Source organism: Trichomycterus rosablanca, chromosome 25 (genome assembly GCF_030014385.1).
Source record: "Trichomycterus rosablanca isolate fTriRos1 chromosome 25, fTriRos1.hap1, whole genome shotgun sequence".
NCBI classification, from domain to species: domain Eukaryota; kingdom Metazoa; phylum Chordata; class Actinopteri; order Siluriformes; family Trichomycteridae; genus Trichomycterus; species Trichomycterus rosablanca.
The window spans coordinates 18,268,826-18,287,669 of NC_086012.1; the positions used below are offsets into that span (position 1 = coordinate 18,268,826).

At 44.9% G+C, this 18,844-nt stretch overlaps 1 protein-coding gene across 1 annotated transcript; it reads left to right on the forward strand.

The window, feature by feature from the left end:
- Positions 1-10,514: 10,514 nt before the first annotated feature.
- glula (glutamate-ammonia ligase (glutamine synthase) a) lies at positions 10,515-16,356 on the forward strand. Its single transcript, XM_062987387.1, has 7 exons — positions 10,515-10,576; positions 12,123-12,307; positions 13,017-13,178; positions 13,964-14,110; positions 14,200-14,327; positions 14,642-14,841; positions 15,389-16,356. Exons 2-7 carry the CDS (start codon positions 12,142-12,144, stop codon positions 15,699-15,701), a joined length of 1,116 nt encoding a protein of 371 aa, XP_062843457.1. The 5' UTR covers positions 10,515-10,576; positions 12,123-12,141; the 3' UTR covers positions 15,702-16,356.
- The last annotated feature ends 2,488 nt before the right edge of the window (positions 16,357-18,844 follow it).

The following is an 18,844-nucleotide window of genomic DNA, read 5'->3' on the forward strand; positions in this document are numbered from 1 at the left end:
TCTTCCCCGTCGCTCCTTTTGTGGAGCGCGGAATGGAGGCGCGTCAGCCCCATCGCTGAAGGAAAATGTCATTTCCCCTTTAATTAAAGCCGCCATTATGCCTCGGATTTGTAGCCTAGCCAAGTGTGCTATTGTCTCGCTAATCGTGATGAGGACGAGTTCGAGCGAACAAAGACTCACGGCTCCGGAAAATGAAACAATTTTCTGATCAGCGTTCTGCTGCTACCCCGGAGTTTTCTGTCTTTCTATTTTTTCTCCTAACAATTAGCGAGCCAGGACGCCGCGCCGGCTAAATAAAAGACAGCGCTAGCCTTGTCGGAAGGAACGCGATTACTCCGCCCGCTCGTCGGGCCGCAGTCCAGGCGTCCGCTGGGTAAAAACCCGGAGCGCAGCAGTTATCTTAAAGAGCGGAGTTATGAATCCCCTGACCCGGCCCCGTCCCACGGCGGAGTATATTCATCACGCCGGCGCTCGGGAGTCCGCGGGGACGCGAGAGTCCATAAATCTCACAGCGCTCGCTTAATGAAGCTCGGTGTTCCCTCGCCGAAACACACGGGGGGATTCGCTCTTCCTCCGCACGCTCAGGTGGAGCATCGGGAGGAGCCGGCGCCATAACGTGTGTCTGAGGTCACATGGTACGACGGGACGCGATCGTATAACGGAGGCGAGTTCTGACCAACGTCTGTGATCAATTATACAACATGTGGGCGAAAGTATCAGGACGCCCCTTTTATTTAATGAATTTATGTGTTTTAAAAGGAAATTATACACATTATATACAATAAATAATATTCATAAACATTTCTGGCTCATAGTCGACGTTCCAATTCATCCCGAAGGTGTGCGGCAGGGTTAAAGTCAAGGCTTTGTGCAATCCTGATCAAACCGTATCTATAAGGACCTCGCTTTGTGTGCAGGGTTATTCTAATTATAATCATCCTGGAGGAGGAAAGGGCCTTCCCTAAACTGTTGACAATATCCGAAGCATATATTATATTTGTATTATATCCTCAATACATTACATGGACTCAAACCGAGACACAGAGCCCCGTTATTGTCGTTTAATGACGTTTTAGAGAGAACGTTCTCCCAGTTTTTCTTCCAGTTTAGTCGTAGCCAGTTCCTCTTCCTCTGCTGGAGACCCCGATGGCGTACAGAATGTATATTCTCCTGACACACCCTCCCTCCCTCTTCTTATTCGCCCGTACTTCTGTGGATCAGCGACTGAGGTCGGTCTCTCTCACGGAGAGTCACACGCTGATCTCCACGTTCCTCCACTTCTGTACAGGCGCCTCGAGAGACCCCGCCCACTTTTTAGTCCCGTCTTATCCCACACAGCAGATTAGTGGCCAATTCTGTCTGCTGCACCCTCTGCACTGCCGATCGTGTCCGCTAGGGGAAGCCCAGTCAACCCGGAGCAAAAACAGACAGCTTTAACATAGAGCTATGGATGGTGGTGTGGTGTTCCAGTAGAAGCTTTAAGCTGACTGGCTGGAAAAAGCCGGTGTGTGTGTGTGTGTGTGAATGCCGTGCTGACATGTCTGTGATGTTTATTAAGAGGATGACGAGTCTATCAGGACTCACAAACACAGTCGGACAGACGCGAGATCCTTCCTCACTTCCTGTGAGAAGATCATCAATCAAATCTGCTCTCCTGAGCCGCTCTCACGCCGAAAATACAGACGCCGTACCCTGATCAGTGATCATCTCTCCTGCTACTCACCGCTCATGTACTTCTGCAACACCAGGAAAGCCTCAGTTAGGGTTCTGGTTCATCCCAGAGCTGTTGAGTGGGGCTGAGGTCAGGGCTGGAATGTGGAAATTCCCCAAACTGTTGCTGCAAAGTCAGAAGCATGTAATTTCCTTATATGATTAATTTATTATTATTGTTGTTGTTGTTGTTGTTGTTGTTATTATTATTATTATTTATTATTATTTATTTATTTATTATTAATATTTATTTATTATTATTGTTATTATTAATTATTAATTTATTATTATTATTGTTTATTATTATTAATATTATTTATTTATTATTATTATTATTATTATTATTATTATTATTATTATTATCACATTGTGTAATTGTAGGTAATTGTTGAATATCAGCAGTTAAAAGCTGTTCGTGTTTAGGGGGGCGTTTTCACCGCTCACATCAGTCTGTTTAACTCATTTAGATTTTTATTCATTTGAATTTTTGTTTGACCCCCACCCCCTTTACCCCCCTCACTCTCCCCCCGCATCACTTCCTCTCTCGCGGTTACGCTAAACCCAGCGGCGGAAGCTAAATGATATGCTAACGTATTCAGGCTGTTCCAGGGTCTCTGCATAATTTCCGCCGCCCCCCGCTGGATTAATCTGATTGGACGGTTATGTAAAAAGAGCGAGCCCGGTTTGAGCTGTCAGTCTCTGCCCGGGGGGGCCGCCGCCCATTGGCTCTGACACACAAAACACTTTGGGGATGGGCACATGTTCCAGCTCTGAGATTCGGCGTGATGCAGGAACGTTCGGAGACTCGTGGTGTGTTTGTGGGAGCTGATTTATCTAAATTTAGGATCTGTGATGTGTTTCATTCTCTTCAATCTTTATTTGATTTCTAATGTTTCTCTGATCAACTTCTTTACAGTTTATAAATAGAAACACGTATAGAATTCGATCCCTGCAACACGCTCCAAAAGAGTTGGGACAGGGGCGAGTTCCCCCCTGTGTTCCATCAGCGTTTTTATTAATGAGACTTTTTAATGCGTCGGCAACTTTAGAGACTAATTCTTGCGGTTAATGAGACAGATCTGGACTACAGGCAGGTCAGTTCAGCATCTGCACTCTGTGTCTACCAAGACACTTGGACTTCCCATGTCCACAGCATGTGTCTCTAAAATCCCAAATATTACAAAACTGATTGATCAAAATGCACCAACATTATTGCCTGACCTCAAAAATGGGCTTAAATTCTCACAGACACACTCCAAAACTTGCAGAAATCCTACTTGGAAGGACAGAACTCTTTATTATTGCACTCCAGTGTCCTGCACAGAGCCCTGAGCTCAGCCCCACTCAACAGCTCCGGAACCGGAACACGGACTGATCAATCAGCGCCCAGCACAAATTCCCACAGACATACTCCAAAGTCCTGTGAGAAGCCTCTCGGAGGAGTATTGTTGCTCATACAGTGAATGGAAGAGGTCGCTGGAGCCTGGAGTGATTTTTTAAATGTAAGTAATATGAACTGGTTTAACTGGGCCGAGCCGGCGGTTTGTGGGATGATAACGTGTGCACGTTTTAGCGGTATGAGCGCTGTTTCTGCCCCCCCCCCCCCCCCCCCCCCCCCCCCCCCCCCGTGCTCCTGATGGTAATAAAGCGAGGAAGATGTTCGGAGGAATTTAAAGCGCTTGGTAAATGTCACGCCATTTGGAGCGGCGGCGAGGAGAAGTGCGACTAATATTGTTTTGACAGGCGGAGAGAATCTGAGCGCGTGCAGTGCAGGCCCGAACACACCAAAATAAAATGTACAACGGAAGGAGCGGTGGGGTGCGTGAGGTGGACGGGCGCGGAGGACTCGGGCGTGGCCGTGTATAATACCTAGTTAAAGGCAGCAGGGTGTGAAATGGTCTTCTGGAGTAAATGAAAGTGACGGACAAACAGAGAGGCTGAGAGATGTTCGCGTGTCAGAGCTGACAGACGCCCCTCGCCCCACGTCCCATCCCAAACCCCCCGCACCCCCCAGCGCCACCCTATTAAATAAAACCTCAGCGGGGCTGGTGATGTGTCACCATCGCACACCGCGGTTCCTAACGCAACGCCCGTCCATCGGGTGTGGGGTCATCGTAAGTTCTGATGCAATTTGGGGCCGATTGTGACCCTTCAATCCACCTCCTGCATGCTTTTGGAATGAAAGAGGAAACCTGAGGTTCTAACCCAGGTCCTCGGGGACGCTGAGGTGCCGCCCCACCCGCGCCAGCTTTTATTTAATCTACATCACAAACGTTTGCAGCCCACGACACTGGTACTTTGGACGGTATTAAAATAGAGCGATGGATCTGTGTGATCCTTTCAGTTAGAACATCAGCCGCTCTTCTGAGAACCTTCTCACAGGACTTTATTGTGTGTCTGTGGGAATTTGTGCCCGCTCACGTTACATGAATTGACTGAATCTCAGCTCGTTAGTGATTCTGGATAAATGTGCTGAAGGTCGTTAAGTGATTATTAATAGTGTGACTCCACCCAGAGCAACGAGAACATCATCCTGCATCACACCATGCTGTCAGATCCTCACCTTCATCATCATCATCTTCATCATCATCATCACCTGCACCTTAATCATGACCTTCATCATCTTCATTATCACCTTCATCATGGCCATTATTTTCTTTATCACATTCATCTTTACCTTCGTTTTCATTGTCATCACCTTCATCATCTTCATCATCATCATGGCCTTCATCGTCATCTTCACCTTCGTCTTCATTGTCATCACCTTCATCATCTTCATCACCTTCATCATCATCATGATCACATTTACCGTCCACATTTACCTACATCTTCCCCTTCATCTTCAGCATCATCATCCTCGTCATCATCATGACCTTGATCTTTCCCTTTATCTTCATCACCTTCACCTTCACCTTTATCATCACCTTTGTCTTCATCGTCATCATCACCTTCATCATACTCACTCAGAAACACACTGCGTCAGTGTAGAGCAGCTGTTGGGGTTTTTTTCACCTCTCTCATCACCACACATTGTGCTCTTGGTGTGATCTTTGCAGTGAAAGTAGGTGAGAGTAGCAGGAGTACAGGAGTAACAGACTGACTCTCTGTCTCCCGTGGCGCCGGTCCCCCAGTGACCCTGACCAGCGTTGGACTGTTTGATGTTAGGCGGTGAGGAGCGGCGTCTCTGTGCCCGACCCGCTCGGCTCGGTTTATCTTCAGGTGTTTGTTTCCTGGTTTATGGACGGCAGCGCCGCCTACACGCTGTCGCGCTAATCCTCACAATTCCAGCGTGAGATCCGGCATCTGCTGGCGGTGTCACTCAAACCCGCTCGTCCTCGCCACGTTCCACCTGGTGACGTGCCCCCCCTCCGCCCTCCTTCTCCTCCCCCCTTCCCCCACCCACCCCACCCCCGGATAATGTCATGTTTCAGATAGTACAGCATAAATATTTATGAAGCGCTGACAGACGGTTGAATAAGTCGCGGGCGTTTACGCTAACGCCGCTGTTCCCGCGTGTCAAACCCGGCTAGCGGAATAAATCTCAGCGGCTGAGAGAATTTCTGCTGATCTTCCTCCAGCGCCTGGGATGTGACGTTAGCACGAATATATACACGTACTGACCGAGGCCGTCGTGCAGGAACCTACATACCGGAACATCTGAGGTTCGCTTGTGCTCGGCCGTGTAACTGCTGTCGAATTTTGACCAAACGGGCACAAATTCCCACACACACAGACACACTTCAAAGTCTCGTCAAGTCAAAAAACATCAAAAGAAATTATTTGATTATTTAAATCTCCAGTAAAACTATTTTGCTGCAATGTTCAGTTTCCTAATATCATGATGCACCCACCGCCATGCTTCACAGTGCACTTCTAGTTCTAGTATTATTCTGCTTTTCCAAACAAGTTTTAAGATTTTGGACTGTGCCTGTAATTTGTGCCCGTTCAGGCAAACAATTATTCATGAGCTCAGGCGGTGGCGTCGAACGCGGAGGCCTGACTCACGGTTGATGTTCCAGTTCATCCCAAAACTGTTTATTGAGGTTGATGTGGCTGCTCTGTGCAGGACACTGGAGTTCCATCACACCAAACCCTTCAGACCAAGAGTCTGTGTGAAAACCCAGGGAGGTTCAGCTCGGCCAGCTACTCAGTCCACAAACCAAAAACAGAGGAACTTGAATTTGGTAACTCGAGAACCCCGAGTCCTAAGTAAACTCTTTAGCATAATCCCCAGGCAGGGCTTTAATTACAATATATGTTGGGGCTAGGGGATACCCCGGGATACCCCCCCCCCCCCCCCCCCACACATTTAGATATACTCAAACCCCCCCAAATTAGCTTTAGTGTAATGTAGTGATCCGCCAGTGTTTCCATCAGTTGTCGCTATGCCGGGAATGTTTAAGAATGGCAGGAACCCACCACCACCACCCCTCCACGGTCAATCTCTCGGTCCCCCCAGTGTTCGGTTCAGGGCTACGTTTGCCCTTCAGGTGTACCACCTTATGCTAATGAGGTGCAGCGAACGCTTTGAAGCACCGACGCCAAACCGGAACGATTCCGCAGACGCAGCGTTCAAAATAACACCGAACCGCCGCCGCCGATTTAATATCGTCTATTATAATCTAACGCAGAATAATAAACTCCTGACGCGGAGACACGACGGTTTACAGGAAAATAAGTGGCGTATATAAAGCAGCTCAGCGGCTGCCAGATGAAATTAGACGTTTCGTCCCGGCGCCTCGCCGGGGGTCATTAGCATTCCTGCCGCGTTCGTTACCGAATTCTCAGGTGAAGATCCGTCTTTTCATTAATAAACATAAGCGCGGCGAGCGCCCGTACCTTTTCATCAGGGATCGCAAGGAACGGGGGAGAGTCGAAAACAAAACATCTGCCCCCGCGTCACAAAAATCCTTCCATATTCAGACGACGTTCGCTAATAAAGGCTTCGCTTTCATCACGGGAATAAAAAACGCTCCTGACGAGGATCCTCGACGAGTCTGTTTTACTCTCATTAATCCAAACACACGCCGTGTGGACACAAGTATCGGGACGCACCTCTAAACTATATAAAGGAGGTTCTACGCTTCCGACTTGGCAGCAACAGTTTAGGGAAGGCCCTACTCCAGTGTCCTGCACAGAGCACTGACCTCTGAACCAGAACATCAACGGAACAATCAAGGCCCAGCCATACAATACTGACATCTTTTGACTGAATGGGCACAAATTCCCACACACAGTGAAGAAATCTCTTAGCTTTAATACAGTTCGTTTTTAAGACAGGACGTCAGACACACTCGTGGTCAGGTGTCCAAATACTTTTGGTCATAAAGTGTACGTACAACCATATATATTACACCCGCTGCTTCATACACGTATGGTAAAAATGATGAGACCCGACCTTAACCCCTGTAAACTCCTCTGGGATGAATTGGAACGCTGACTACCAGGTGTTCTCACCCAACACAGTGTCTGACCTCACAGTTGTTGGTTACACAAAATTGACACAAATTTCCACACACACACTCGAAAATCGGAGGCGGAGGCTGTTATAGAAACAAAGGGAATAAAACGTGGCTTATCTCCACGTTACTGTCCGTGGTCTGGAATGTAATATGGGGTGTCCACATACTTTTGGTTGAATCCTGAAGCCTGTAAGGTTCTCTTGGTGGTGAACAGCTCCACCTGCCGACTGTGGTGTTCAAGTGCAGGTCAAAATACAGCCACCATCAGCATTTTAAATTCACGGCATTGTGACAGTATATTGTCCAAGCAATTGAAGGTTAAGAGCCTTTCTTAAGGGCCCAACAGTGACAACCTGGCAGCGGTGGGACTTGAACCAGCAACCTTCTGATTACTAGTCCAATACAATCTGAGAAGCTCATGGACTCCTGTAAATCATCTCCGGTACCCTAGAACATCATTTATGAGGCTCAGCTTTTCATTGTCATGTTTTATCACAGCTTTATCCTGGTCAGGGTTGCGGTGGATCTGTTTTTTTAACAGAATCACAGTGCTCAATGTGGTAACACACGCCAGCTAGGACGCCAATCCATCGCGGACCCTCGAGTTAGGGTCTGAGTAACCTAGAGGCTTAAATTCTACACTCGATTTACTATGTACAATCACTGCCAGTTACACTATCGGCTTCAAAGAGTAATAATAATACGACCTGGGTATTGGGAGTCCAAGTAGGACGTTTTTAGGGCCCAATAAAATCAGAAACGCCTCCTTGTTACATCCACAGGTATTGCAAAGTGCACTGCTTACATCAGACCACCAGAGAGCGCTGTTCTCTTACTAATGTGAACACATAACCCAAAACCAAATAACTGGAACTGCACCTTGAACAAAAGCCCCCATTCGAGTAGAACTGGTTAGCCAGACGCCCCCAGATTTTGGGAACCTGCCCCTGGTCAAAGATGTCACCGGAAAGTTTATCCTGTACATTACATAAACACCCGTAATGTAAACAAAATATTGTGTCATTATTTCTTTGACCAGCAGAGGGAGCTGCTCACTATGCATTAATATAATATGACTCGGATTTACTTGTTAACTGCTCATTAAATGTTTATAAATGTTGATAATCATTTCATTCTTACTTATTTATTGTTTATTTATTTATTTGTAATATATCAGTTTATTTAGCGTGGACTGAACCTCATTTATTGGTTCTCTCACTTCTTTTTCGTCTCTTTCCCTCATAAAATCGTCTCTTATACAATTTGGTTCTTCATAATAAAATAAAATAAAAGATAAATTTTATAAACGATGCACAAGAAGCAATTATCAGATTATTAACAAGCATCTATTTATTTACAACATTGCAAATACACTGTATGGCCAAAAGTATTGGGACACCACTCCTAATGACTGAATTTGATTCTTTCTGTCACATCCATTGCTAACACCTGTATAAAAATGATATTCAGGAGATGATTTTAACATTGTGGCAACAGTTTAGGGAAGTCCGCTTTCTCTTTCAGCATTATTCCACCCCTGAGCACAAAGCGAGAGATATAAAGACACGATTTGATTAGTCGTGTACAAATGTGCATCCTGCTGAACACTCAACACTTGAATGGGCACAAATTCTCTCAGACACACTCCCAAGTCTTGTATAAAGGCCTCTCAGTAGGGTGGATGATATTACCGTTGTGTGGGAAGAGGTATCGGGTCGAGCAGTGTGAGCAGTTGAATGATGACGAGATTATTCTCCTGATTAAGAAGAACGTTTGGAATAATTGTGCTCTGATTGTTGATCACTTTTGATCACGTTTGATGGTTGTAATTCGTCCTCTTTTTATCTATTTATTTTTAAACAAACACACAGAAATGTTGCACCTTCAGTAATCTGGTGTTAGATCAGTGAGCTGATCAGTGTGAGCGGATTATTCTCATTAGAATAACAATTACTGCTTTGATTTGATCTCATCACACTCACACACACACACACACACACACACACACACACTTATACACATTACTATTTACTTTTTTTTTTTTTTACTTTTTGTTTGCATGTTCTCCCTGTGTCATTGTTGGTTTCCTCCGGGTGCTGGAGATACTAAAGTTGCCCTAAGTGTGTGTGTGTGTGTCCAGGGTGTTTCGGTGTGCTGTGCACCCATTAAGATCTGGTATAGGCTCCAGCACCCCCTGCGACCCTGATTAGAATAAACAGATTAGAAAGTTAGTGGGTTTTTTCCTTAATTTGTTTTATGTTTATCATCCACTTTATCCTGGTCAGGGTTGCAGTGCAGGAACACCCTGGACAGGGCGCCAAATCATTGTAGGAATAGCAGTCTGTCTGTGTGGATGCCGGGGCGGCCGATAGCAACGCTGACGTTCAAAGCCTGATCTCAGAAATTGTGGGCTAGCATAACAGACCACTGTACCACCCGAGCACCCGTTTATATATTCACTCATTCATTCACTCACTCACACATTCACTTGCTCATTCACTCACTCATTCATTCAGTTATTTACTCACCCACGTATTCATTAATTAATTCACTCATTTATTCCTTCACTCACTCACACATTCACTTGCTCATTCACTCACTTATTTATTCATTCACTCATTCATTCATTCATTCACCCATTCACTTATTCATTCACTCACTTATTAACTCACACACTCATTTATTCTCAAATCACTCGCTAGTTCACTATTTTATTCAATCTCCCACTCATTCATTCATTCATTCACTCACTCATTCACCAACTCATTTATTCTCCCATTCACTCACTCATTCATTATTTTATTCATTCATTCATTCATTCATTCATTTACTCACCCACTTACTCATTTACTTACTTATTGACTAACTCACTCGTTCACTCGTTCACTCACTCATTCATTCACTTGTTTATTCTTGCACTCACTCATTTACTTGCTCATTTACTCACTCATTCATTTACACACTTACTTATGAATTCACTTATTTATTCCTGCACATACTCACACGTTCACTTGCTTATTTATTCACTTACTCCATATTTCACTCATTCACTCACTGATTAACTCACTCATTCACTCACTTGTTGTTTGTGTTTCTGTTTGTTGTTGATTTTGTAAACATGAACCATTTATTCTGTGTAATCAGCAGTAATTCATGTGTTCATCACTCTCTACTACAGAAACATAAACGTGATCTTCATGTTCTATTCCCAGGTAGGCGGTGACCTGTGGATCTCTGAACCAATCAGATCGCGGTGCGGGTCTTCTGCCGCGCCAGGTTCTGACCAATCAGCGGGGGCGGAGTCTCTGGTGTGAGTATATAAGGGCAGGAGCAGCGGCATAACGTTCAGAGGATGCGAGAGGAGCATCCGGGTACTGACGGGTTATAGCGTCTCTGTTCTACAGGTGTGTGTTTATTATATTATTTTATTATTTTTATACCTAATTTAGTCTCACTGTGGGTCCATCTGAGTCCTGCAAATCTTACACCAGGTTTATGGTTTATTTTATTGAATATTATTGTGATTTTGAGTGTTTTGTTGTGATTTTCGACTATCGGTCTTTGTGTTTATAATGAATGTATTTTACTGGGATTACAGGTGAACCAGTGTGTTACTGGGATTATTCTGTTTGTGCATATAGATGCAGAATTTCGTGCATAACGTTTTGTGAATAACGTTTATGATTAAGATGTTTTGTCTTCTATAACAGTAGCTGCTGAATCTACTATTTAAATCTATAACTTTACACTTGTGTGTGTAAGATGTAATTTGTATGAAATAATGCATTTAATTTATTGTACGTGATGTAGAAAATATTATATCAACTGTCTTTATCCTGTTTGTGCAGTTTTTGTACAAAATTCGTGTTTTTCTATCCATAATGACAATATTGAGCTTTAAATATCTGATTCAGATGTCAGACACAACCAGAGTGAGTCTGCAAGAGAGATTTATTATTATTTTAATATTATGTAAAACCTCAAAGCTGTAATTCTGCCATGTACTGCAGTTTCTGTCCTACATGCACCAAAGATCTGAAGCTGAATAAGGTTTTTAGATAGATAAACAGACAAGCAAGAATATTAAAGTACACAAGTATTGTTGTATAACACTGTGTAATTAAATAAATAGAATTAAAATGTAGTATGTAATCTAAGAAAAGTGTAATTGCAGTGAATAGTATTAGAAGAGATGTGTAGTGTAATGTACTAACCTGCTGTGAGGTGTTCTTTGCAGTAAATATTAACAGGAGTAATGTAATGATGGATACTTTCATATTTAATGCAGAAACGTTTGGAGTTTCAGTGCTTCTGCAAACCTATCTGAAATAAGGTACCTGAAGATGCTCTTGAACCCAAATACTGCATACATCTCCGTCCCTAAACCTTTCTTTGCACCCTTAGAGCGAAATCTTCCCTGGTTGTAGTTTTTTAAGCATTTAAGGACCTTTCTGTGCAGCTAAACCTTCAATTAAAAGTAATTTGTTTTTTGTTATACCGCTCCTATATGCTCCTTATTGCTCTATTGCTGCTATACTGGTTGTTTTGTGGCTGGATTTTGACCCCCCTGCTCTTGTTTACTGCCTTGAAATGATTTGTTTTCATTCTATAGGTTCCTGGAACAGTGTGTCCATACAAGAGCCTATATAGATAGACCTAATTCCAAATAAGTGGTTTGGCTTAGCCCTGCGTTTAGATGTTTTTAAATACGGTTGTTGATTATTTAACCAGTCGTGTGGTGGTTTTTTTTGGGTTTTTTTTATTTTTTTATCCACGTCTCATCCTTTCAAGTGCATTTTGTGATGCAGCCTTTGCGCCGTAACCATGACTACCGAGCAGACCTGGGTTCTTGCATCAACCGAGGGTTTGCAGAGAACGCAGCATGCACGGTTCTGATTGTGCACGGCGCTAACTGTCCTCTCTCTCTCTGTGTGTGTGCTGTTTGTTCAGGTGTCTCACAGCAGTAATCATGGCACTGTCAGCCAGCGCTCAGATGAGTAAAGTGGTGAAGCGCCAGTACATGGAGCTGCCACAGGGGGAGAAGGTGCAGGCCATGTACATCTGGATCGACGGCACGGGTGAGGGACTGCGCTGCAAGACCAGGACGCTCGACTCTGAACCCAAGAGCGTAGAAGGTAAAGCGGCGCACGACGATTCCACCGAGCTGTGCGTGTTCTAATTGGTATCGCACGCTCTTAATCTGATCATGTGACTCTACATGGTCATTATTTAAGAAGCTCTTTTTAGTAACGTAGTCGCATTATAGCCAAAAAATAGGTCTGTTTAAATAGTCAGATGATGGAGCGTCTGTTGGCCTGGAATTGTTTTTAAGATAAATAGAAGTGACCATGTCAACATACAGTATTGATTAAAGTGTGTAAACACAATAGTCAGTAGTCCTTCCGTAGGTGCATTCACACTATTTACATAAAAGTATTGGGACGGCCTTTCTAAACATTAAAATTTAGGTTGTGTTCCAACCACAGCAGTTGTCCTAACTTTGCAGCAATAGTTTAGTTTAGTCAAGCTCTAAACTCCGACGACAGAGATGTCTGTGTATGGGAATTTGTGCCCATGAGAAGCTTCTCAGAAGACCGGTTAGCGGTGTTCTAGCTGAAGAGGTCACACAGAGGGGTCACTCTGTTTTAATAGTTTGTTTTTGAAACCGGACGTCCGACCAGCTCACGGTCAGGGTCCGAGTACTCTATAGTGCATGTTTGTAGTTATTTGGGAATACTCGAGGAGCCAAGTGTCCAGGTTCTGGGATTTTAAACTCACAGCTGTATCTAAATTAAAAATGCATAACCAGTGATTTTAAAATCTGTCATTTTTGTAATAATTCAGATCTACCCGAGTGGAATTTCGACGGCTCCAGCACCTACCAGTCGGAGGGTTCGAACAGCGACATGTACCTGGTTCCCTCGGCCATGTTCAGAGATCCGTTCCGCAAAGACCCCAACAAACTGGTGCTGTGTGAGGTGCTGAAGTACAACCGCAAACCTGCCGGTAGGTGGATCTCACTGATGATCGTTCCTTCACTGATTGTTTTGGTGTCGCTTTAGCCTGGTCAGGGTTGCAGTGGGTCTGATTAAATAGGTGAAAAGGAAACGCCTCGGACAAGTCGCCAGTCTGTCACCACACACACACACACACACACTTGGGGTCATTCTTAGAAGGTTCAGTTAGCTTGACTGCATGTCTTTGGACAGGGAGAACATGCAAACTCCAGACAGAAAGCACCCTGGTTGCCTGGCTGGGGACTCGAACCCAGGCCCTTCTAGCATTTAGCAGACGCTTTTATCCAAAGTGACTTACATTGTACATTCTAAGCAGTTGAGGGTTAAGAACCTTGCTCAGGGGCCCAACAGTGGCAACCTGGCAGCAACCTTCTGCTTACTAGTCCAGTACCCTAACCACTAGGCAACAACTGCCCTTCTTTCTGTAAGGAGACTCGATACCCACTGTGCCACCCCAACTTCCTGCAACTGCATTACACTTCTAAACAAGAAATGTCCCTTACAAGCGTCCGTATACTTTTGACCACATCGTAGAATGTATTTTTATCCATGGGGTGGCTCTGAGTGCTTTGGGTCCTTTCTGTTTGGAGTTGGCATGTTCTCCCCGTGTCGGTGTGGGTTTCCTTCGGGAGCTCCGGTTTCCTCCCACAGTCCAAAGACGTGCAAGAGAGATGAATGGAACCGACGTGTGTAAAACATGACGTTAAATCCTAACAAATAAATAAATAAACGTTTTGCGTGCTGTTCATCACGTGCTCGTCCTTCTCTCTGCAGAAACCAACCATCGGATCACGTGTAAGAAGGTGATGCAGATGGTAGATGATCAGAACCCCTGGTTCGGCATGGAGCAGGAGTACACCATCCTCAGTACAGACGGGCACCCCTTCGGCTGGCCCTCCAACGGCTTCCCCGGCCCACAAGGTAGCCACTCGATGACTTGTTTATCCATTAATCTTGAGCTTGTCGTGGTGTGTTGCTAACCGAGCGAACGTGGTGGTGTTTTATTTCAGGACCGTACTACTGCGGCGTGGGTGCGGATAAAGCGTACGGCAGGGACATCGTGGAAGCTCATTACAGGGCGTGTCTGTACGCCGGCGTCACGATCTGCGGCACCAATGCTGAAGTCATGCCAGCTCAGGTTAGTCCGTAGTTACCGTCTCTAGCTGTGTTGGGCCTTGCTCAAGGGCCCAACAGTGGCAACCTTGCAGTGGTGGGGCTTGAACCAGTGACCTGATATTATTATTTATTATTTCTGGGGCGGCACGGTGGGTAGCACTGTCGCCTCACAGCGAGAAGGTCCTGGGTTTGATTCCCAGGTGGAGCGGTTTTCATCCTAATGATTTATAATATATATTTATTATTTCTAGAAGCCTCTCAGTGTCTGTGTATAGTTTAATTATTTATGTATCAAATGTGCGATGCTGAGCATGTTCGGTTTTGTCCCCTGCGCAGTGGGAGTTCCAGGTTGGCCCCTGCGAGGGCATCGACATGGGTGATCATCTTTGGGCGGCTCGCTTCATCCTGCACAGGGTGTGTGAGGATTTCGGCGTGGTGGCGTCCTTCGACCCCAAACCCATCCCCGGCAACTGGAACGGTGCCGGCTGCCACACCAACTTCAGCACCAAGGAGATGAGAGACGAGGGAGGACTCAAGTACGTACCCCCCGAACCCTGTTCAAACTCGTCGTGCTTACTTACCGGAGGTTTTGGGTTTGAATCCCAGAGTATTAGAATGTTTTCAGGTTGTTCATGATTAGTTTTGAACGTGAATAATCAGAAATATCTGGACACCATGAAGAAATTAAAGGAGGGCACTCGGGTGGAGTCCAGAGTTCTTGAGTTTGAATCTCCGCTCTGCTATTAGCCAGACATGTGACTATACAGACACATGATTGGCTGTGTGCCTGTAGGGGGCGGGACAAAGGCTAACACAGGGTTCCTAATTACTGGTGCATAGTGGCTTTTGCTGACCATTTGAGGTGAGACCACACCCCTGGCAGGGGAAAAGAAGCGGTCAAGAGAGAGACTCCGATTGGACATGACTGGATTAGGGTGCAAAAGGGGGGCGGGAAATAAGACACCATGTTTATTTGGGAAAAGTACCACCAAGGGTACAAAGTTGTACCAAATTTGGTAACCTTTAATGGTAGAGGGCATGTCAGTTGGCACTAATTTAATTTCCTTTCCGTCTGCTGATCAGATGCATCGAGGAGAGCATCGATAAACTGTCCAAGCGGCACAACTACCACATCCGTGCCTACGACCCCAAAGGAGGCCTGGACAACGCACGCCGCCTGACCGGCCGCCACGAGACCTCCAGCATCCACGAGTTCTCGGCCGGCGTGGCCAACCGCGGCGCCAGCATCCGCATCCCTCGCGCCGTGGGCCAGGAGAAGAAAGGCTACTTCGAGGACCGCCGTCCGAGCGCCAACTGCGACCCGTACGCCGTCACGGAGGCGCTCGTCCGCACGTGTCTGCTGAGCGAAGACAAAGACGAACCCGTGGACTATTAGACCCGTCCGGCGTGCCCGCTCTCATTCTCTCACCTACCGGGACTGAACCCCATCTCCCCTTGATTATCGGCCTCGCGGCTGAGTAGTACTGTACTTATTTCTTTCACCTTAGACGCTTTTAACCACGTCATAACACACACACACTTGTTTTGTTTATTTTTGTTTTGTTTTGAAGTTGACTGGTCAACTTAACATTGTAGGATTGTAGGAATGTGGGCATTAACAGGGGACGTGATGTTGCAGGGCATGTCTGACCCTCCCGTAGTTCTGAACACACTCTGCATTAAACCTCGTACTGATTTTTAAATAAGCAAAAAGAAATACGGACTAAAAGTGAACCCTGGACGCCGGGGTCGAGCCGCCGAGGCTACACGTCACGTCACTTCTTACATCTGTATCCAGCTCATCGATTAACTCCGCTGATGTTTTGTCCTCGCTGACCGGACAGGAGGTCCCGGGCGACGCCCGTGCGTCCCCTGTACCGGCGGTCCTGCTCTGTACACGTCGGTTTTTATGCCGTTTGTTTGTTTAAAAGAGAAAACCGTGGCTCTGTGTCGTAACGGCGTCGCTTCTGTTCTTGTCTGGTAAAAATCTTGAAGTTGCTGAACCTGCTGGTTTTATATGGAAACATTTAAAACATTATTTTTACCACAAACCCTCTGACTCGTGTGTTATTTCCTTCTATTTGAGCTGAATCTACAGTTTGAGGTTCCACTTTTCATGCTGGTTATTTATTAAACTGCAAAAGCGCTAATAAACGTTGGTAAGACTCACTGGTGCGGGTAATGCCACGGTGTGCCATCCTAACACCATGGTACGTCCTACTACTCATTCCGTGTACAGAAAGGACCCTGGCTGCCCAGCACTACTCCTGAGATCTGATGATCCAAGGTTCGAAGTCCAGTTGTAGCCTAGTGTGTACAATACTGGACTAGTAATTGGAAGGTTGCTGATTCAAACCCCACCACTGCCAGGTTGCCACTGTTGGGCCCTTGAGCAAGGCCCTTAACCTAAATTGCTTAGACAATATGCTGTCATGGTGCTCTAAGTCGCTTCGGATAAAAGCGTCTGCTAAATGCAGAAAATGTAAAATTAAATTTCAGCAGTAGGGAGGCACGCTTGGAATGGAATGTAGATTTTGAGGTGATTAAGAAGCTCTTTGTTAGCAGGATTATGTTTGAAGAATGGAGGAACCGTTTTGAATCAAAATCCCACAAACACTTTGCTCTACTTAACCTGCTCAGAGTTCCTTAAAGTACCTGGTGTATTCAGGCATGGTAGAAACCTCCACTTCTCTCTACTGTCCATATTATATGAGATCCTAATGTGTCGTGTTTATATCAGCACTAAAAATGTGCTCAGGTCATAACCTTAAACCTTCCAGTCAAGCGTCACCTAAAGCAGTTTCTAAAACTCTAGGACTCTGCAGAACCACAGTGAGAGCAATGATCTATGAATAGAGGAAACTTCTAATCACGGTGAATCTACTCATGAGTGTTTGGTCTAATGAGTCTCTCCCAGGGTTTAATGCTAACTCCGCAGAAGACATGCAGACATCTCTGGATTTAGCTACACTATACGGCCATAAGTATGTGGACACCCTTCTTAATGCCTAAATATAGATAGATAGCATTGTGACAACAGTTTGGGGAATCACCCTTCATCTTTCAGCATAAAGCAAGTTCTATGAAGACAGAGTTCGACTAGACGTCTTGTAAAAAGGTTTTTCAGACGAGTGGATGATATTAAAGCTCAAAAGAAAAGAAGGAGCTGGTGCTCAGGTGTCCAAATACTTTTGACCATATAGTGTAAGTGTCTGTGCATCCAAAATACAAAAGAGACTCTACAAGTATGAGCATTTCAGAAAAGCACTTGGATCAACCTTAAACACTTTAGTATTATTATTATTAATTTACAGTATTATTATTAGTTTATATTTTTATTATTTTATTGTATTATTATTAATTTATAGTATTATTATTTATTTTACAGTTTTATTATTAATGTATATTATTATTATAAATTTATAGTATTATTTTTATTTTATAGTATTATTATTATTTTACAGACCAATCAGTCTTGGAGGTGTTTGAATCACCGGAGTCTCATATTGTCTAACAGGTAGCAAATACAGCAGAAGCTAAACGTCTCGTGTTGGTGTGGGGATGGTTTGTTTTTGAGGAAACCATCACATCTATCAGAAAATCTGTTGAGGAAAATGTAAGATCATCTGTCCGGGAGCTGAAGCTGAAGTGTAAGTGTATGAAACAGCAGCAGGACAAAAATCCACAAACACAAGAGCACATTTATCAGTGTGATGAATATTCAACAACAATTTGAATATTCTGAGCCACCAAAATCCAAAGTGACTGCGTCGAACCCTTCTGTGGGTCTGAAAACCTATCGACCCGCCCTGCTCCCCTCTAGCTACCTGATCAGCTCCTCTGTAGAGAGGATTCTAATCAGACCTGGAGCTCATAATCAGATTATTTAGAAGCTTTACTGTTACATCACCGCAGTTTTAGCTTACTAAGCTAACACAGTTAGCATCAGGATGATCAAACCCATGCTAGCACGCCAGCTAACGTCTCCCTCCATGTCCTGAAAACGCTTAAACTCTCCCTGACGCCCCAATATACAGATAAACCCACACTCGTATAATTACACCTTTATACAGATTACACATCAACCAGAATTTATTTACATTTATAAGGAACTCTGTTGGTTGCTCCACATTGATTCGTCCTCCATGTTTGTAGTTTTCTGTGAGAAAAGTTGTGCCGCACTGAATGCTGGGATTGATCTTCATCGCTGAGGAGGCGTCGGACGCTCCCTCGTCATTCAGTCAGATCATCACTCAGAATTGAGGCGCCTCAGTAGGAGCATTTTAATGGATCTAAGGATTTAGACACGCCCTCTTCTCGGGAGTGTAGGATGATGGGAAATGTGTCTGTGTAGAGAGAGAGCTAGGTTGGATTGCTGATCCGGTGAGCTCATGGTGAAACACTGGTGTGTGTGTATAGTAAACACTGGATGAACTGGAGGATCGAGTCCAGATACTTTTGGGCTTCAACTTAAATCTAGCGAAATCTTTGATACCTTGAACTTTCAGGTCAGGCGTCTGGCTCTGTTATCTCAATCCT

Excerpts from the sequence above, each read along its gene's own strand:
- glula (XM_062987387.1), top strand. The coding sequence starts at position 12,142 with ATGGCACTGTCAGCCAGCGCTCAGATGAGTAAAGTGGTGAAGCGCCAG. Across the intron at positions 13,179-13,963 it reads GTACAACCGCAAACCTGCCG|AAACCAACCATCGGATCACG; the intron begins GTAGGTGGATCT and ends TTCTCTCTGCAG. Across the intron at positions 14,328-14,641 it reads CTGAAGTCATGCCAGCTCAG|TGGGAGTTCCAGGTTGGCCC; the intron begins GTTAGTCCGTAG and ends TCCCCTGCGCAG.